Genomic DNA, 21,142 nt, shown 5'->3' on the forward strand with positions numbered 1-21,142 from the left:
CCAGAATGAAAGACCAGCAAAACCAGCTTTCAGAACAGCCCTTCTGCTCAGGAGAGGGGAAGGCCAGGCTTCACCTCTGAAATTGCCCTCCCACGCAAATTTTCCACCTCGCAGCTCAGAATTAAACCCAGACTTCCGATCATGGCGCCACGCGCGTCACCTCTCTTCTCCTCCCCCCGCAAAATCCCACCCAAGTCGGCCAGATCCCACAGGCGTGCGTCGGGGCTGCAGGGCGAGGTTGGGGGTGGGGGAGGTGGAGGGTGGTGTGGGGGCGGGGGTGGAATCTATTCCCCAATCCTGGTTGCTTGGGATCTTGCAATTAAAAAATTACCAAGCCCGATCCTTTCCAGATTCGAGGAAGCTACAAACAGGACCTTCTGATTTTTCTGATTTCCTGGGGCGCGGAGACTCGGTCCCGAGGCAGCAACTCCTTACTGCAACCCCCCCCACCCCCCCGTGTCTTAAAAACGCCCTAAAGCCTCGGCCTCCGTGAATAAAGGCCCACTCTCACTGCACAGATGTGCAGACACAGCAGGCCGCTGCGCAGAATTTTAAGGGAAGAGCGTGTTCTTTCTGGCTTCGCGCCCTTTCCTGGGGTCGGCGTTCCGGTCCGCTCGGCAGGGCCACGGGAACGGGCGCCGGCGGCGAGCGGGGCGCCGACAAGAGCAGGAAGACCTCAATGCCCGTTTAAGGGGGGTCTTTCCGATTCCGGCTTTTGTTTCCGCCGGCGAGGGGAGGCCGCGGAGGCCACGGGCTCCGGTTCTGGGACAGGCGTGACCGTCTGCATCCTCAGGCTCCGGCTCCAGGAAACAATGGGGGCAGGTCTGCCCCTCCACGCGTCCTTCGAGCTCCGAGGACACCGCGACGCCAGCCGGGGTCTAGATCGCCCGGCTCGGGACACTCACACGCACACACAGACACGTGTGCGCCTATGGAAGGAATGTGTGTAGGAAGCAGGAGAGCCATTTCTGCCCGCATCACCGGCCGCCGGCCCCACCCCGCCCTCGCGGGTTCGGGCGAGACACCCACGGAGGCCGCCGAGTCGCCCCGGCAGCCCCCGAGCGAGGGGCGGGGCCGGGAGGGGCCGCGCGCGCAGGCGCAGTGCGGGCCTCCTCGCGCCGTCGCCGCCTCCCGCGCGGCACCGCAGGCCCGAGACGGACGAGGTCGGGAAGAGCCGGAGACTGAGGAGGAGGCGGGGCGGCGGCGGAGGCGGGGCGATCCCGGGTCGGGAGCGCCGCCGACTGGCAGCTGCGGCGACTCCCCCCTTTGTGTCTCCTCTGCCCGGAGCCACTGGAAGTGCTTCCCGGAGGGGCGCTGCGTGCCTCGCCGCCTCGCCCGCCGCCTCCCCTCCCCAGCCGTCTACATCCGCTCTTCCGCCGCCCCCCGCCCGCGGCCTCGACGCCCCAGCTGCGCTCGGAGCCCAGAGCTGCGGGCTGACGAGGCGGCGGCGGCTGCTGCTTCGGGGCTCGTGATTCGCTGGTCCCCGGAGCCATTGACGGGCGAAGACGCGGCTTCCATGGTGGCATTTACCTCAGGCGAGACCGAGCGGCCGCAGTAGGAAAAGAGCGAGCGAGCCGCGCACTGGGCGGGCTGGGAAGGGCAGCCGCCGGCTCCTCGCCTCCGCCCGCGCTCTCGGGGGGCGCCGGGCCCAGCCTGCGGGCCCCCCTACCCCCACTCCCCGCCGCCCTCCGGCCATACCCTCACGGGATTCTTCCGCGGAGGCTGCGGACTCGTCCATGGAGCCAGACCCCCGTTGCCGCCCGTTTGAGAAGGAGGGTTTGTTGTCGTTGAAGCCGGAGTGAAGGCAGCGCCGGAGCGAAACTCGGCCAGGAATCCTGCGCTCCCGGAGCCGCGGGCGATGCGCCTCGGGCCGCCGGGGGCCGCCGCCTTCACCCGCCGGGCTTCGCCTTCGCCTTCGCCTTCGCCGCCGGGAACGAACTAGTCGCGTCCCTCGGCCCCCCACCCCGCGGCGCCCCGGCTATGTCTTCTCCCCGACCCGGCTGCTTCTTCGACATCGTGAAACTCCGAGGGAAATAATCGCGGCGGCTCGCTTCTCGTCCCCCGGCGTCTCCCCCCACGGACATGCCTTCCGCTCGGGGGGCCGAGGCACCCCGTCCCCGGCGAAGGAACGCCCCCGGCCGCGAGGGCGAGGACTGAAACGGGGATCCCCGCGGCGGCATGAGCGCTCTGCGGCCCGGCCCTCCCGCCTGCCGAGCGTCCTTCCAGACGGCGCTGTGACCCGGCCGGCCAGTCCGGCGGGGAAGGCGAGCCTCCCGGGCGGCCCGCGCCTGCGCCCGCCTCTCCTCCTTCCCGTGTTTCCTCGCTCCGCGCTCCCGCTTCGGGGCTCACCGCCCGGGGATGACGGCCTCGCGGCTGCGGCCCCGGCGGGTGCCCTGGCTGCTGGGGGCCGTCCTGCTGGTCAGCGCTGCGGCCGGTGAGTAGCCCGGCGGGCGCGTCGGGGCCACTCGTCCCGGGGTTGGCGGGGGGCGGGTGCGGGGGAAAAGGGGGGGCGCCCGCAGAGGCCGCGGCCTGCGGTCGCCCTTCGCGGCGCCCCGGGCCGGTGGGGAGGGAGCCGCGGGCACCGTGCTCCCTGCGCTCCTCGCCCATCCCTCCGGGGGGTCACCTTGTCGGGGGTCCTGTCGTTTCGAGTCTCCACTCCCCCCATTTCCCACCCCCTCCCACCTCCCGCGGCGGGGAAAAGACATGTTGGGTGTGGTTTCTTGACATTTTTAGCCGTGAGGTAATGCAAGGATTAAAAATAATATTTTAATCACCAGTGGATGGTGTCTATGATGAGGTCTTTGGGAACAGAGCTGTAGTTCGTTGTGGTGGTTGTTGTTTTTTTAAAATTTAATATAAAGAAGCGGATTTGGCTTACAGGAAAAAGGACATCGGCTATGGAGCACACACTGGAACCTTAGTTTTAGGTTTATTTAGATCACCCTTGGGGAATCCATGTTCCTTTCATTATTCAAACATGTTACTGAATGGGTTGAGTACAGCGTTGAGGAAGCCATGACTGCGAGGTTCCTAATAGGTCGGATAATCCTGTGAAGTGTAGTATCATTAGCGTTACTTTACTCCAGAGCATTTGAGTCATAGTATGTCCGTCTTTCGGTCCGGACCCTGGTGTTTTCTATGCTTTGGGAATTGCTGTTGGGTTTAAAAGGGTTTTCGATCTCTTTACATTTAGTTGTCTGGCATTTATTGGCTGTCTTGTCATTGGGACAACTTTGACCTCGCATCAGACTTCTTAGGAGATTTGAGTCTGAAAGTTCTTTGTCATTTTACCGAATTGTAAAGAGAAATGGTAGCCATCCTTCCCTTAGGATAGTTTGGTTTTAGTCCTAAGACACCTTAAAGAAAGCCTCATGTTCCTTTTTCAAGCAGTCTTTTGGTGATAGGTTTTTTTAGAAAATTTCAGGAGTGAATTGTACATATAATCCTTCAATTTGGTTTAGGGTGGCCAAATGGATTATGCCTTTAAAAATGAGTCAAGGACAACATGACAGTTTTCAATTACTTTCTTATTTTTATAAGTGTACTTTTCAAATTCAATAAATTTCTCATTGCCATGTTAGACAGGGATTGCTTGCTTATTTCCATTTAAAAAAATCTGCATTGAGAAAATACTAAAAGAAAATTTGAAGTCTCCTTTTGTGCTGTTGATATTTTTTTATTAATGTCTATTATGTTTATGACACATCTATATAGTTGTGTTAAAATAATTGGAATTTCTGAATTGAATATATTTGTGAACTTATATTTTAATATTATTAGCCACTACAAGTTCTTTTGGGATTAAAAAAATGATTTTTTATTAGATTTCTTTATATTGTGTTAGCTATTTAAATTCTCTAGGCATAGGTCACGTGGTTGCTGTAAAATATGTAGTGAGTAAAAGGCCTTAAGCTTAAGCAGTCATTCTAAGAGCAGAAATCTCACAGCACAGACTTTTAAGTGTTCTTTGTTATTTTTTACCTTTTTAGCATCTAGATTCTCATTTATGGTTGACAGGCTTATTATTTTGTGATCAGAACTGATAAAATAAGAGAAAGAACATTGATTTAAAAATAAATTTAATGGCTATTTAGTAAATAAAATATTAGAATAATGTCCCTTAAAAGGGATGGGTTAAAAGAATCACTGTTTAAAAAGTGGTTTAGACTTCTTTTTTCTTTAGTATTACATAGCAGCAGATGCCCACATTTGTGAAGCTGGATTTCAGAATAATAATAATAATAATAATAATAATAAAGCAGCTAGTATTTATTAAGTGCTTGCTGTGTGCCAGCAACTATTCTAATAGCTTGACAGGTATTTTCTCATTTCATCCTCAATTCTATACTGCAGGCTTAATTATGCTCTTTTTACAGAGAGGGTGAGTGAAGAACAGAGAATTTAAATAACTCTCTACACAGTCAGTAAATTGTGGAGTCAGGATTATAGCCCGGACTCTTACTTACAACATTAATGATAACAACAACTTCTCACTCTAATTGGGAACATGAGATAGAGTAGTGCCTTCACCAGATCAGCCTTTGCAAAGATGTAGAGACACTTGACATGGTCTTTGTACTGCAGTGATTATGCATGCAAATGTCATGGTTCTAAATGTGTAAAAGTTTGCTTTGCTTAATATTGGAGTGGCTAGTACAGTTTCATAAAATGCAGGTAGCTAAAGAGGGGCTGTGTAGATTTGGGGATACATAGATGCAGTGATGTAACCAAACAGGTATAAATAGTGTAGCTGAAAGGAAAAAATACTGGAAGGCACACTGATACCACATTCATCTTTGGGAGTCATAGTTAAATCTTTTATTTATTTAGTAGAGGCCTGGTGCATGAAATTCGTGCACGGGTAGGGTCCCTAGGCCTGGCTGGTGATCAGGGTAGATCTGTGGGGTGTCCAGTGGGGTGATTGGGGACCACTGCTGGCACCCACCTTGGCTGGTCTGGCACTGCCTGCTCGCCGGTACCGCCCCTGGCCGCAGTTGCCTTTCGCCGCCTCCTGTGGGGCAACTGGCAGGGTTATCGGGGGCCCCTGCTTGCACCTGCCTTGGCTGGCCTGAGGCCTGTGGGATGGGGGAAGTTCCTGCGTTAAGCGTCTGCTCCCTGGTGGTCAGTGTGCATCATAGTGACTGGTTGTTCCGCCAGTCTTTCCGCTGTTCAGCCGATTTGCATATTAGGCTTTTATTATAAAGGATTTATTTATTTAAAAAATATTTTTATTTATTTCAGAGAGGAAGGAAGAGGGAGAGAGAGTTAGAAATATTAGTGATGAGAGGGAATCATTGGTCCGCTGCCTCCTGTATGCCCCCCACTGGGGATTGAACCCACAACCCAGGCATATATGCCCTTGACTGGAATCGAACCTGAGACCCTTCAGTCTGTAGGCTGATGCTCTGTCCACTGAGCCAAACCAGCCAGGGCAATCCTTTATTTAATTTGAATCCCTCTTTCCCACTTACTCTATCTAGTTCTTGGCTTCCTTAATTCTAAACAATGTGTATTCAAAACATTGGAATTTATAAAAATATGATGTGCTTTCTTGGTTTATAAATGAATTCTTTATTTTAATAAAAAGATACAGTACTTGCCCTAACCGGTTTGGCTCAGTGGATAGAGTGTCGGCCTGTGGACTGAGGGGTCCCGGGTTCGGTTCCGGCCAAGGGCATGTACCTTGGTTGCAGGCACATCCCCGGTGGGAGGTGTGCAAGAGGCAGCTGATTGATGTTTCTAACTCTCTATCCCTCTCTCTTCCTCTCTGTAAAAAAATCAATAAAATATATTTAAAAAAAAAAGATACAGTACAATACCATACTTATTTAAGGGTCAGCTTCTGTAAGAAAAAAATTTTCTTTCTTTGAGAAAAAAAAGTTGTCACGCTTTATTTAGGTGGTAATAGTTACAGGTAACATATCTAGCTCTATATCCCACCCCACCCGATGCAATCCCTTGTGCAGGTTTAATTACCCTTTACTTCCAGTCTTAGTTCCTGTCCTTCTTATTCTTGACATTGTCAGGGCTTAGGAAACTTTCTTTTTATCCCTTTAGTTGGCTTGTTGAATAATTAAAATGATTTACGAGAAAGTAATATTTTAGTACATGTGCATGGTAAATTCACATAAGCATGAAAATTCTGAAGACAGGCAAATGAGGTACATATGTCATTCTTTTTTTAAAATTGATTTTAGAGCGGAAGGGAGAGGGGGAGAGAGAGATACAAACATCAGTGATGAGAGAGAATTACTGATTGGCTGCCTCCTGAACGTCCCCCTACTGGGGACTGAGCCTGCAACCTGGGCATGTGCCCTTTACCAGAATTGAACCTGGGACCTTTCAGTCCGCAGGCCGACACTCTATCCACTGAGCCAAACGGGCTAGGGCTATATGTCATTCTGAACTAAGGAGGGGGCAAGTAGACAATTCATAAATGCTAAGGTTCCCTTCCTGAAGCAGGTTTTTCTATCTGAATCTTTTTAGGCAGGTAAAGGGGTGGTAAACTCTTTTTGAGTTTGTTGGGCTTTAATTATCGTATCGAAATAATCAGTATGCTAAGGTGGCTCATTTTGGGGAGACTCACTCCTGACTCCTACACCATCCTTGGTAATCTAGGAGGCCAGGAAGCCCATGGCATTCTTTTCCCCCATGGCATTTTGAGTGGCCTCATTGTTGGGATCCATACGTAGAAGGGTCTCCAAGACACTCTTAAGGAACTCAGGGTCCTACATCACATCATAATTCTCTTCCTTCTTGACTGGCTCAGATGTGTCCATGGCTGAATTGGCATCAATGTCAGCTGATTCTTCCTGCATTTGAAAGAATTCACTTGACAGGTTTCAGTTTTAGATACATTTTTTAATGAACACATACATTCTCAAAAAAGATTAACTTATTTAGTTAGTGCTCTTGAGCAGTTAATGAATATTGTTGAGGAACTGGAAATTTAGTATTTTTTATTTTAGTGTTTTTCAAGATGTGGGCACTACAACAGGATCACCTTTGCTTTTTTAAAAAAAAATATATGTTTATTGATTTAAGAGAGAAAGGGAGAAGGGGAGAGAGATTGAAACATCAATGCTGAGAGAGAATCATTGATCTGCTGCCTCTGCACTCCCCACACTGGGGATCAAACCAACAACCTGGACATGTATGCTGACCAGGAATTGAACCATGACCTCCTGGTTAATAGGTTGACTCTCAACCACTGAGCCATGCCAGCTAGGCACCTTTACTTCTTTTTTTAAATACATTTTATTGATTTTTTACAGAGAGGAAGGGAGAGGGATAGAGAGCCAGAAACATCGATGAGAGAGAAACATCAATCAGCTGCCTCCTGCACACTCCCCACTGGGCACATGCCCGCAACCAAGGCACATGCCCCTGACCGGAATCGAACCCGGGACCCCCGAGTCTGCAGGACGACATTATCCATTGAGCAAAACTGGTTAGGGCCACCTTTGCTTCTTAATAAAATGTGTATTCCTGGCCCCACAGTAGATGTACTGAATGGATCTCTCTGGGGCCTATATATATTTTTAAAACTTAAATCCCTAAAGATTCTCACTCAGGCAAGTTTGAGGACCACTGCTATATATAATTAATTAATCTTATTTGGACTTTGAAATATTGTGATATTTTATCAGCTTTTGCTGGATAATAATTGGAAACCACAAAATCATAGTGGTATATACAACAATAAGCATTTGTTCTGCTTCGCTTGTCTCATTCTGGGGCCCAGGCTGGAGGGAAGGGTAACATCTCTCTGGGGAAACCTGTCTCATGGCAATGATAGTACAAGAGGATAAGCCCAGTCCCACCAGCCATTTCCAGACTCTGGTCCTATAACCTCTCATTGGCAAAGCCCAAAGACAAGGGGTAGCAAAGTACACTTTGCCTATAAGGAGGCCATGGTATTATATGGATGTATGATACTATTGTGGGGGAATGAGGAAATGGGACCTTTGATCTACCACATATGATCAGGACTATGGTCCAGAAGGGGAGCTTCTCTTTACCATTTGAACAAACTCTTAATTAGGCCTTTGCATAAAAATTATATCAGCTTGGGTCTCTACAAAGCTATACATGCTTGTGGGATGTTGTGCTGGTAGTGATATAATTGTTGGTTGTATGAAACATGGGGAGAGAGATACTTACTCCAACCTTTACTAAAGGTGAACCTTCTTATCAGTGAAAGGGGAGAATTTGTATTTTTCTCTAGTGAATAAATTCTAGCTACAAATAAAAGATACAGAGTGAAGTCAGTGTAAATTGGTTAATTTTATAATTGGCTAAAACACTTATTTTGGCACTCATATATTGCCTTGCTGTTGAATATCAGTTTTATGTATTTTCCTTGTGCTCCTAACTGATAATTGCTTCTAGAGGACAGGGTTCATATCTTAGACTAGAGGCCCAGTGCACGAATTTGTGCATGAGTGGGGTCCCTTGGGGTAGCCTGCAGGGATAGGGCCCTAGCTTGCACCCCCAGGCTCGCAGCCGCAGCTTGCGCCCCCTGCCTTGCAGCTCTGCAGCCCTGCCTGGCACCCTGCTGTGGCCTGGCGCTGCCCCCTCACTTGCCCCACCATCCCACCTGCGGGGGCGATCAGTTGGGGTCGGAGCCTCCTGCCTGGCTTCCTCAGCACCTGGGAGCCGGGTGGCGGCCCTGCCCCCTGCCGCCGCTGCTGGTCGCCATCTGTGGGGCGATTGGCGGGGCGATCAGGCCCCAGCTTGCACCCACCTTGGCCTGGCACTGCTCGCTCACCTGCTCCATCATCCTCCCTCGGTCCCTCTCTTGTTGGGGCCCATCAGGGCTGGCAGTGCTGCCACTGCCACCCGCTGTGCACCACCGACATCTGCCATGTTCCATGCCTCTCTCTGGTGGTCAGTGCACATCATAGTGAGCAGTTGAACTCCCTCCTGGTCGAACTTCTGAATGAATGACCGCCTGAGGGGACAATTCGCATATTAGGCTTTTATTATATAGGATTGTTTTGTAATCTACCATCTTGTTATGCACATAGATGTTTAAAAAATACTAAATGAAGCTCGGCTGGAGTAGCTCAGTGGTTGAGTGTCAGCCTATCAACCAGGAGATCAAGGTTTGATTCCTGGTCCGGACATATGCCTAGGTTGCAGCCTTGGTCCCCAGTGTAGGACATGCGGGAGGGAGCCGATCAGTGATTCTCTCTCATCATTGATATTTCTCTCTCTCCTTGTCCTCTCTGAAATCAATAAAAATGTCTTTAAAATTACTAAATCAATAAATAATAAAAAAGGAATTGGAGCCAGGAAGTAATCTAAGATTGCCCATTTACTCAAATAATGGTTTAGTAATTCTTTGTTCCTTCAACTGTAAGGTAGTTTTAAGTGGAGTAGTAGGAAGACCATTGTCTTGAGTTAATGAGACCTGGATTCTATGTGACTCTACGCAAATAGATTACTTAATATAGTTTTCTCAATTGTAATATTATGGGGTTGAACTAGATTGTTTGAAATGCAGATTCTTGCACCACCCTAGACCCACTTAATCTGAATATATGTACAGTGAGTTTTAGAATCTACATCTTAAAACAAACATTTCCCAAGTAAATTTTTTTTTTTTTTGAGGAACGGTATTTATTTATTTATTTATTTATTTAATTAAATCTTTATTGTTCAGATTATTATATTTGTTCCTCTTTTTCCCCCCCCATATCTCCCCTCCTCCCAGTTCCCGCCCCACCCTCCGCCCTCACTCCCCACCCACTGTCCTCATCCATAGGTGCACGATTTTTGTCCAGTCTCTTCCCGCATCTCCCACACCCCTTTTCCTCCCAAGAATAGTCAGTCCATTCCCTTTCTATGTCCCTGATTCTATTATCACCAGTTCATTCTGTTCATCAGATTATTTATTCACTTGATTCTTAGATTCACTTGTTGATAGATGCATATTTGTTGTTCATAATTTGTATCTTTACCTTTTTCTTCCTCTTCCTCTTCTTAAAGGATACCTTTCAGCATTTCATATAATCCTGGTTTGGTGGTGATGAACTCCTTTAGCTTTTCCTTATCTGTGAAGCTCTTTATCTGACCTTCAATTCTGAATGATAGCTTTGCTGGATAAAGTAATCTTGGTTGTAGGTTCTTGGTATTCATCACTTTGAATATTTCTTGCCACTCCCTTCTGGCCTGCAAAGTTTCTGTTGAGAAATCAGCTGACAGTCGTATGGGTATTCCCTTGTAGGTAACTGAGTTTCTTTCTCTTGCTGCTTTTAAGATTCTCTCTTTATCTTTTGCTCTTGGCATTTTAATTATGAAGTGTCTTGGTGTGGTCCTCTTTGGATTCCTTTTGTTTGGGGTTCTCCGTGCTTCTTGGACCTGCAAGTCCATTTCTTTCACCAGGTGGGGGAAGTTTTCTGTCATTATTTCTTCAAATAGGTTTTCAATATCTTGCTCTCTCTCATCTTCTGGCACCCCTATAACTCTGATGTTGGTACGCTTGAAGCTGTCCCAGAGGCTCCTTACACTATCCTCGCATTTTTGGATTCTTTTTTCATTTTGCTTTTCCGGTTGGGTGTTTTTTGCTTCCTCGCATTTCAAATCATTGACTTGATTCTTGCGCTCCTCTGGTCTGCTGTCGGGAGTCTGTATAATATTCGTTATTTCAGTCCGTGTATGCTTAATTTCTACTTGGTTCCCCAACATAACATCGAGGGTCTCATTAGTTTTCTTGTAGATCTCATTAAGTTTATCGGCGGCTTCTAAACAGTTCTTGAGAGACCTTAAAAGTGTGGTTCTGAACTCTATATCTTCCATTGACAATTTTGTCCTGTTTCTTTGTCTCCGCATTTTGTTATGCTTCCTTGGTGCACCCCCTAGTGGTCTTTGTTCGCAGTCTTATAGTTAAACCTTGATTGTTGTAGCTAATACTAGGGAGGGTTTGACCTCCAGGCCAAGTGGCTATGAGAATCAGCTGTGTCAGCAGTGAGAGAACTTCTGTCCTCTAGGGAGGTGCTAATCTAGCCTTTGCCTGAGGCTATCCGGCAAATGCCTCTGTGCAGGGCTTGGGCAGGGCGGGTCGCACAGGATCAACAGGGTGGGCCGGAGAGAGCAGTTATGGCGGCTCTCAGTCCTGTCCCCAGGGGCTTTGCCTCTCTGAGTTCCAGCACCCGCTGCAAAGCTCGGAGAGAAAGCTGCACTCGCCCTGACCGAAGCCAGACAGTCCCGCTTCTCCCGTTTGAGTCTGGGTCTCTAAAGACTTGCCTGTATCTGGAGCTCAGAGTCTGCGACTCCCTCCGGATTGAAAACGCCAACCGCGCCCTCCGCCGCCAGCCCGCTCCGCGCACTCCGCACCTCAGAATTTGACTTCAGCACTGCGCCTCCTCTGAGTGTCCGTATCTGTTTCTCTTTCCTCCTAGTTGTAGGACTTCCACTCAGCCAGCGTTCCTGTGGTTCTGCGTGATGTCCCTTCCGTCTTTTAGTTTCACTTTTGGAGTAGTTGTTCAAGGCAGCAAACTCCGGCGTTAACCTATGCCGCCATCTTGGTTCTGCCTCCCAAGTAAATTTTATGTACTCTAAAGTTTGAGAACTATTATATCTAAGATTCCTTTTAACTATCAGGTTTTACTTTATTTTATTTTTTACTTTTTGTGCTAATTATAACCTATTCTGGATCTTTTATGCAGTCAACATTTGTATCAAATATTTCGTATTTTATGCTTTAGGCAACTAGCATGTAATTCAGTGTTTTTGTTTTTTTAAATAAAATTTTTATTGATTTTTAGAGAGAGGAAGGGAGAGGAAGAGAGAAACATCAATGTGTGAGAGCAAACCATCCATTGACTGCCTCCTCTGTGTTCCCCAGGGGGATCAAGGGTGAACCCGGGCATGTGCTCTGACTGGGAATCCAATCAGCAACCTTTCATTTCAGTGCACTGGTCGACACCCAACCAACTGAGCCACACGGGCTGGGGTTCTTGCAGGAAATCTTTTAATGAACTTTTTTCATGTATTAAAACTAATGTTTCAGAACATATCTATATTTAAATCCTCATCCTTCTCTCCCCTCCCCTTCCACCTTCTCTCCTCTCTTCTCCTCTTTTCACATTCACCAGTAGTCAGATAGCAAAAACTTTTGGCTCCACCTTTAAAATATATTTAGAGTCTACCTCCTTTTTACCACCTTCATTGCTTCCACATAATCTAAAATCCATCATCTTCCTGTCACTTGTTACTTTTTTCAGTCGTCTGTTTTCTCGAAAATCTTTGCTTTATTACAGTTGCTTTCTTTTTTCTTTTTATATTTTTAATCCTCACTGGAGGATATGCTCTCATTGATTCTTAGAGAAAGATGAAGAGGGAGAAAGAAATAGGGAAACATCGATGTAAAAGAGAAACTTTGATTGGTTGCCTTCCGTACACACCGGGACTTGAGGTTGAACTGGAAATCTAGGTATGTGTCCTGACCTGAATTGAACCCACAACCTTTTGTTGCACCAGAAGAGGCTTCAACCTACGACCCACCTGACCAAGGCTACAGTTACTTTTCAATATGTATTCTGGGTCATCCTTTTCAACCATAACAGATCATGACATTTCTCTGCTTAAAACTCTCCAGTGTCTCCCCATCTCACTCAGAATAAAAGTCATAATCATTAAAAATATTCTACACAAGCAGGCCCCTACTACTTTTTTTTCCTAAGGAGGAGAAATTAATATATTTTAAAAAATGTAACTATGAAAAAGTAGTGACAGTACATAAATGGAGAGTTTTCTGAGTTTATAGAATCTGTTATTCTTCACGCCTCAGTTTCCACCCAGTTTTTGTGGGTACAATTTTCATATATAACATTTGTAAATGAATTTGAAACCTCTTAGGACAGCCTTGCCTTTTCGGTTTGTCATGTCCTGGGCAGTCCTATTGGGACATGGAGCTGTCTGGGTCCAGGTTCTTCTCTAGGACACAGAGAATATATGTCCTGTGGCATCTTGGCAGTGGCTCCTACTACTTTTGACCGCATCTGCTGATTTCTCCTTGCTAAACTTTTATTGTGCTTTTAACTTTACAAGAATTACAAATTCAGAAAATTAAATGTACTTGAATAGGTTAGATTTAAGACACTTTATATAATTTGATAGTGGCTATAATTAGTGAGTAAATCTACATATTGGGAGATAAGAGAGGAGATAACATGAATATTTCTTGAGCCTTTGATATAGGGGGGAGCAAAAGTAGGTTTACAGTTGTGAGTATGGGGTAGTTTATTCTTGTATTATTTATTAATTATTGTATATTCCATATGTAAACCCACTTTTGCCCCACCCTGTATATCCATAAGTGTTTACTCTGTTATCTCATTAACCTCTAAACCAGTGGTTCTCAACCTTCCTAATGCCACAACCCTTTAATACAGTTCCTCATGTTGTGGTGACCCCCAATTTCATTGTTACAAATTGAACATAATTAAAGCATAGTGATTAATCACAAAACAATATGTAATTATATATGTGTTTTCCGACGGTCTTAGGCGACCCCTGTGAAAGGGTCGTTTGACCCCCAAAGGGGTCGCGACCCACAGGTTGAGAACCGCTTCTCTAAACAGCCTGATTAGAACTATTATTTTCCCTTATTTTAGAGAGGAGTAAACTGAGTAAAAGGGAGACTTGGAATTCAGGCTCAGGCCTCTATAACTCAAAAGCAGAGCATTAATATAATATATACAGTGTTAGCCCGAAGGTATAAAATACTCGGAATATTTTAGGCATCTGAAAATCTTATTGACATTTTAATCATTCAGCATTGCTTGCCCAGACTGAACTCTGCCTCAGTTATGGTTTCTTATTTGGCTGTAAATGACAACAGATGTTTTAGGTTTTGTGTGCACTGTTCAAATGTTGATGGATAATAAAAATTTCACTGAAGATTCAAAGCTTCAGTTTTGGGAAGAAGCATCAGTTAGATGAGAAGAGTGATGATGACATATTTAGTTGAGGATAAGTGTTTAATGTTTCCATCTGTTGTTAGTGATTAGAATCCCTAGGGGCCTTTTTAGTGTGAAGAGTAAATTTTTATATTTATTTACTACACAAAGGGCCATATTGTGGTGACAAGAAAGGCAAGATGAAAAACAGCCAAATGATATCAAGAGATGAAATTATTCATGTTACTTACTGAAACAATGTTTTTTGTGGGAGATAATTTTTCTGGGATATTTAATTATTTTCCCCCCTTTTCCAATGTGTTAGCTAGATGAAATGTCATGAAAAATGTTGATCTATAAATTCATTTAGCCTTTAGCATCAACTTTTTACGTTTATCCAGCTCTTCTCTAGTAATCATTGTTTTATCCATTTATTTAGGTTTATCAGATATTCAGTTTTACTGATCCTTGCTGCTAAGAGCAAAATAGTAGTCTTAGATTTGTACTAAGTCAGTTTAGATTTTACACTAAATAGCTAATAGGCTTTATATTTCACATCACCCTGTTAATGAAAATTAATTAAATTCATTAACTGAAAATAGATTAAATTCTAGTTATTTGCAAGTAAAAGCCAGTGTGTTAAGGCATGGTTTATGGACGTTTATTAATTGCATTGGCTAGATTATTCTAAGATAGCAGCGGTTATTTCTTTTTCTTATTCTTTTTTAAAAAAATATTTTTGTTACCCTGGCCGGTTTGGCTCAGTGGATAGAGCGTTGGCCTCCGGACTGAAAGGTCCCAGGTTCGATTCTGGTCAAGGGTATGTACCTTGGTTGTGGGCACATCCCCAGTGGGAGGTGTGCAGGAGGCAGCTGATGAGTGTTTCTCTCTCATTGATGTTTCTAGCTCTCTATCCCTCTCCCTTCCTCTCTGTAAAAAAATCAATAAAATATATTTAAAAAAATATATTTTTGTTGATTTCAGAAAGAAAGGGAGTGGGAGAGAGAGATAGAAACATCAGTGATGAGAGAGAATCATTGATTGGCTGCCTCCTACACGTCCCCCACTGGGGATCGTCCCGCAACCCGGGTATGTGCCCTTGATCAGAATCGAACCTGGGACCCTTCAGTCCGCAGGCTGATGCTCTATCCACTGAGCCAAACCAGCTAGGGTGCAGTGGTTATTTCTTGCTCACCCATTGAGGACTCGTAGGGTACTCTGTTCATCATTCAGGAATCTGGGATGATAGAGTGTCACCATCTTGAAAGTTGCTTGTTGCTGTGCCACAGGTAAAAAACAATGTATAAGAAAATCTTGCATGACAATTATGTGCTCTGCCCAGAAAAAAATTCATATCGCTTCTATTTACAACTCACTATTCAGCCTCATGGTCTCCCCCAACCTCTAGCAAATGTGATCTTTCTATTTGTAAAAAGAGTTTGGGACATAGAACTAATGGTGACTGTAGGAAATAATAAGATAAATTTGTATTCGCTTTGTTTTTTAAGATTTGTTTTTTGCTTTTGGGACTTTGACTTTATTTCTTTAATTTTTTTTTTTTTTACAATCCTGAAGTTGTAATACAAAATCTTTGTAATGATAATGAAAATAAAAAGACCCATTCCTTCTTTACTTTTTCTCTAATCCCATTCTGATGTAGCCACTGTTAACAGTTTGGTGTATAATCTCTCATACTTTTTTGGTATGCACTATAAATAAACATTTTTGTATAATTAGAGGTTGTTTTTTATTTTATTTTTAAAATTAAAATTATTGGGCTAACATTGGTTAATAAGATTATATAGGTTTCAAGTGTAGATTTCTATGATACATGACATGCATTGAGTGCTCAACACCCAGAGTCAAATCATCCTCCATCACCGTATATTTGGCCCCCTTACCCTTTTCATCGCCAGTCACAATTTGATGCAAAAAAGACTTTCTTTTGTGCCGTTGAAGCAACATTTTACTGATAACTTTTTGGGTTTCCATTTGTCTTTCGTTCAGTTGATATGGCACTCATTTTCCTTCCTTTAAAATCTTTCCCATTGCTAGTAAATGATCGGAAATTGTTTGCTGAGCAACGTGTACTCTTTCTGAAAATGGTTTTTGAGTTTGACTCGCATTTTCATCCAATAATGCTTTTAATTGTTGGTCTTCAAACTTTTTTGGTTGGCCTGGACGTTCTTTATCTTTCACATCGAAATCATCACTTTTAAAGCATTTAAACCATTGTTCACAAGTATCTTGAGATGGAGCATGTTCACCACAAGCTTCCCGAAGTACACGATAACTTTTTCTTCAAAATAAAGTAATGAATTAAAACTTCGTGCACATGCTCTTTTTTGGGGCACAAAATTCGACATTTTTAAGTGTAAAAATACCTATGATGTTAACACCTTCAGCAAATTTGACATGAAGTTTTGAAGCTTGTTGTCAGTACAACAAAATAACATACATATCAAATTGCATATATATCAACATATGTGTAATTCCATCTATTGAAAAAATCCGCATTATTTACTGGTACACCTAGTATATTGAAAAGAGAACTCTGAACAGTTAAGTAAATGGCAGTATCAGAGGGAAGTTTATACAGTCAGCAGTACTATAATTACTGTGGGTTGCATTTTTCATCCTGTTACTTGGGTGAGCTGATTCTTGAAATCTTTTCAGCTCATTTTACTTATTTAGGTCACTAATTAGAGAATTTGTTGTCTAGAAGGTGGCATCTAATTAAGGTGTTTGGAAAGATTCCTGTGAGACTTGAGTCATGTCCTCAATAATTATCTTAAGAATTATGTTGGAGAAGCATTAAATTTTTGTAGCTAATGAATATTTCATTACTGCTTAAAGAAACCTATTGTATAAAAAATTTATGAAAAATATGTGACATTAATAAACTAATACTTGAATACAGAGGATTATATTAAATGCTATTGCAAGTAACAAAATGAAATAGCTCTTTAATAACAGTAACATCCCTCTTTATGAATGCCTACTGTATATCAATCATAACAGTATTTTTACATATATTCTTTTCTAATCAGAGTAGTTGAAAGGTAGGAATTTTTCCTATTTTAGAATTAGGAAAACAGACTAAATCAGGGGTGGGCAAACTTTTTGACTCGAGGGCCACAATGGGCTCTTTTTTTTAAAAAAATATATTTTATTGATTTTTTACAGAGAGGAAGGGAGAGAGAGAGAGAGTCAGAAACATCGATGAGAGAGAAACATCGACCAGCCGCCTCCTGCACATCCCCCACCGGGGATGTGCCCGCAACCCAGGTACATGCCCTTGACCGGAATCGAACCTGGGACCTTTCAGTCCGCAGGCCGATGCTCTATCCACTGAACCAGACCGGTTTCGGCCACAATGGGTTCTTAAACTCGACTGGAGGGCCAGAACAAAAGCGTGGATGGAGTGTTTGTGTGAACTAATATAAATTCAAAGTAAACATCATTACATAAAAGGGTACGGTCTTTTTTTTTTTTAGTTTTATTCATTTCAAACGGGCTGGATCCAGCCCGCGGGCCGTAGTTTGCCCACGGCTGGACCAAATACTTTGTCTAGTAATATATACTTCTAGTAATCACTAATTACTTACTGAATTATTTATTGAATACCTCCTTGTGACAGGCATTATGCTAAGTTTTTTAACTTTATTTCATGTGATCCTTACATCAGCTTTGCTGAAATAGATATTTTTTTTTCTTTGATGAGGAAACTGAGGTACACAGAGGTTAAATAAATCACCCAAAGCCATATACTTAGAAAGTGGCAGGACTAGAATTCAAGCCAAGTTCTTCTTGATTTCTGAGCGTCTCTACTCTTAACCATATTTTCTCTCAAGATTGTTTTGTGTCATCAGAGAGAATCAATCACATTGAGATGCCTTTCAAATTTGAAATTCTGTGAATTGTTCTCTGTAAAGTAATAAAGTTAGGATAAATTAATAACTTTACATCAGTTGTGTAAATAAGTGTAATAAAAATATTTGATTCATTAAGAGAGACTTGATCACTTCTGTTTTCCTGTGATATACATTGAATATGAATACCTCAACTGTGTTAGGGTATGAAGAAGTATGAATCATGGTGCCAGTATTTGACAAACTTACCCTGTTATAGGACAACACCATAAATACAATGGTGTATGCTCAATTGCTGACAGGATCAAAAATGCAAATTTGAAATAAGATATACAGAATGCATATAGGCAGTAATAAAAAAAAAAGTAATAATTTGAGCAATGGTAAGTCATTGTGGCTGTAGAGCTCACAGTTCTCTTGAGGGTGGGCTAAGGGAACTAGCCTGATTATGGAGATACTTTTTAGAAGAGCAGCCAGGTGGCCAGGGCATGGTGACCTAATGTGTGGTAAATATAGGTGTGAGCAGGGACAGAGACTGAGAGGCCTAGTCAAATGGGCCTGACTGTATAAAAAATGAGGAGGGGAAATTCAGCAACCTGGGTAAATCCTCTGTCATTCTACTGAGCCCTGGATGAGCTGAGGGTGGTGGTTAAGGATGAGGTTATTTGGTGTGTATATATTGTGCCTTATTTAAGATTGGCTCAGTTCTGCTCAGCTCTGAAGACTTGAGATCTGCCTAATGTGTATCATCGTTTGTGTGGTAAGGCTTGTGAGGGGAGTATAGATGGTTAAGGAGGTAACAATAAAAGTAGTGGTCCCGAACAGAGGTATGCACCAGCTGTGTTTCTCTCACTGCTTTTATTCTTGATAGTTGGAGTTTTGGGCATATCTTGCTACATCTACTTGTTTGACCTCAGAATTTAAGTCAGATAAGAAAGAGGAAACACTTGAAATGAAAAACAAATAATAATAGACACAGGCTGAAGCCGGTTTGGCTCAGTGGATGGAGCGTCGGCCTGTGGACTCAAGGGTCCCGGGTTCGATTCCGGTCGGGGGCATGTAACTTGGTTGCGGGCACATCCCCAGTAGGAGATGTGCAGGAGGCAGCAGATCGATGTTTCTCTCTCATCGATATTTCTAACTATCTCTCTCCCTTCCTCTCTGTAAAAAATCAATAAAATATATTAAAAAAAATAATAGACACAGGATATCATAAAGAGATGTAGGAAAAGAAGTTCCATTTTAATTATTAGGTAATGTGTTTTATGATATATATTAAATGGTTCATCAGAGATATTGTATGCTTGAATTCTTGGGATTTTACAGATACAGCAACAATATATTTCCTTGAGGTGAGTGCCTTACAGTTTTCTTGAGCACAAAACTCTTATTGATATCTTAAATCTTTAGTATACTAAGGTTGAGAACAGAGTAAGTAACTTTCCCCCTAAAAAGTACCATGTTTCACTAAACTTGAAAATGTTTTTAAAAATATTTTTAAATTCATTTTTAGAGAGGAAGGGAGAGGAAGAGAGAGGAACATTAATGTGAAAGTGAAACATAGATCAGCTGTCTCCTGCTTATCCCCCTACCAGGAATCCAGCTGAAATCCAGGCATGTGCCCTGACCAGGAATCAGATTGGCAACTTTTGGTGTGTGGGGCAACACCCAACCAACTGAGCCACACCGGCCAGGGGTAAACTTGAAAACTTTTGATCTATAATATCAGGTAAGCAGATCAAAATAATAAGAGAAAACGATTCTTTGGTTTCAGTGTCTTATGACTACCTTTCTACAGAGAAAAATGTAGATAATTTAAATTAAAAATGCTTTTTCATATTGTCATGAGAATTTTCTTTTGCAGTGTTTTTGAGGAAATTTCTCACTCAGCTCTTTTAAAATTACATGTGAAAAAAACCTGACTATATAAAAAAGGGCTGTATGTGAAGCAAACTATATGCTGTGATGCACCTAACATTGCCAACTACACTTAATGAAGGAGGCAGGGAGGCTACTTAGCCATCCAGGGAGGCAACTCAGCCTAGTGCTTTTTTATCGCGAAGCAGTGAAAATAAGTTTGGAGACTTCATAAATTTAAGGAGAAGAAGGCAAGTTTGTAATACTCCTGAAATGAACTAAAGATAAAATACCTGCTGATTTTTGAATATTCTTGTGGTTTTCTTATTTCTTAAGGAGTATGAACACTTGTTTAGTAGTTTTGTAAGGAGATTGAGCAAAAACAGGTAGGAAACCTTACATTCTGTAATGTATGTAGCTTTTACATGTTGTGTTTATGAAGATTAGTGTTAGGTTAAGAGATTATCATAGTATCTTGTAGCTATTAACTAAGTATTTGGATCCCTGCCTCCAAAAGCACTTCCTTACTTGTTGAGAAGACAGAGCATAAATAACTAGTAAATACATAAATGTACCAGGTAATAGAGATTATGATAAATGCCACAAGGCTGTGTTAGAGGGTACTTGGGGAAGGCCACTTTAGTTAAGGTGTCAGTGAGCCTTCCTGATGAGGTGATATCTAAAGAATTAAAATGAGCCAGATATGTGAATAATTACAGGAAGAGCATTTCAGGTAGAGGAACAAAAAGTACAAAGGCTGGGAGGTAGGAAAGAGCTTGGTGTTTTATGGGATAAGAAAAGTGACTGGTATGGCTACGAGTAGTGTGGAGTGTAGAGAGGGGCGTGGCAAGGGGGTTAGGCAAACAGGACCCAAATCCTGTGGGGTCTCTTAGGCCATGGCAGGAAGATGAAGAGTTTGAACTTCATTCGCAGGAAATGGGAAATGATGTTGAAAGATTTTAAGCAGGGTAACTTCATGGCTAATTTTCATTTTTCAAAGATAGATTTGGCTTGTAGTGGGAAAAGGATTGGAGAGGAGCTACTAGTATAGGAGAAGCAGGAAGACTGGTAGGCAGTTTAATAGTCAAGATGGACAAGGGAGGTAGCAGGTTGGAATTTTCCCCCTGGTACTGTCAAGTAACATTTTGGTATCGTTACTCTCCTACTTCTGTGATACACTGTTTTTTGTGTTTTTTTTTTTTTTTTAATATACTTTTATTGATTTCAGAGAGGAAGGGAGAGGGAGAGAGAGATAAGAAACATCGATGATGAGAGAGAATCATCGATTGGCTGCCTCCTGCATACCCCACACTGGGGATTGAGCCCACAACCTGGGCATGTGCCCTTGGCCAGAATCGAACCTGGGACCCTTCAGTCCACAGGCCGACGCTCTACCCACTGAGCAAAACCGGCCAGGGCTGTGATACACTGTTTTTAAATAGGAAGGACTGTTTCTAGATTTAGGATACACACACACACACACACACACACATATGTATACATATA

At 43.4% G+C, this 21,142-nt stretch overlaps 2 protein-coding genes across 4 annotated transcripts in view; both read left to right on the plus strand.

The window, feature by feature from the left end:
* Positions 1-931: 931 nt before the first annotated feature.
* On the plus strand, positions 932-2,037 carry LOC132238796 (protein FAM246C-like). The gene is made up of 2 exons (XM_059704850.1): positions 932-1,554; positions 1,794-2,037. The coding sequence occupies exons 1-2, from the start codon at positions 932-934 to the stop codon at positions 2,035-2,037; spliced, it is 867 nt and encodes a 288-aa protein (XP_059560833.1).
* Positions 1,348-21,142, plus strand: part of BMPR2 (bone morphogenetic protein receptor type 2) — a 125,408-nt gene continuing 105,613 nt past the window's right edge. Inside the window, exon 1 of one of the 3 annotated variants that reach the window (XM_059702809.1) lies at positions 1,348-2,434. In XM_059702809.1, coding sequence (XP_059558792.1) covers positions 2,359-2,434 — 76 coding nt within the window. In that variant the 5' untranslated portion in view covers positions 1,348-2,358. The remainder of the gene's footprint in view (positions 2,435-21,142) is intronic. The other 2 variants (XM_059702807.1, XM_059702806.1) reach the window with 2 other exon arrangements.

This window comes from Myotis daubentonii, chromosome 7, assembly GCF_963259705.1.
Source record: "Myotis daubentonii chromosome 7, mMyoDau2.1, whole genome shotgun sequence".
NCBI classification, from domain to species: domain Eukaryota; kingdom Metazoa; phylum Chordata; class Mammalia; order Chiroptera; family Vespertilionidae; genus Myotis; species Myotis daubentonii.

Coding starts and splice junctions, on each gene's coding strand:
- LOC132238796 (XM_059704850.1), top strand. CDS start 932: ATGGAAGGAATGTGTGTAGGAAGCAGGAGAGCCATTTCTGCCCGCATC. Junction 1,555..1,793: donor GGCGAGACCGAGCGGCCGCA/GTAGGAAAAGAG, acceptor TTGTCGTTGAAG/CCGGAGTGAAGGCAGCGCCG.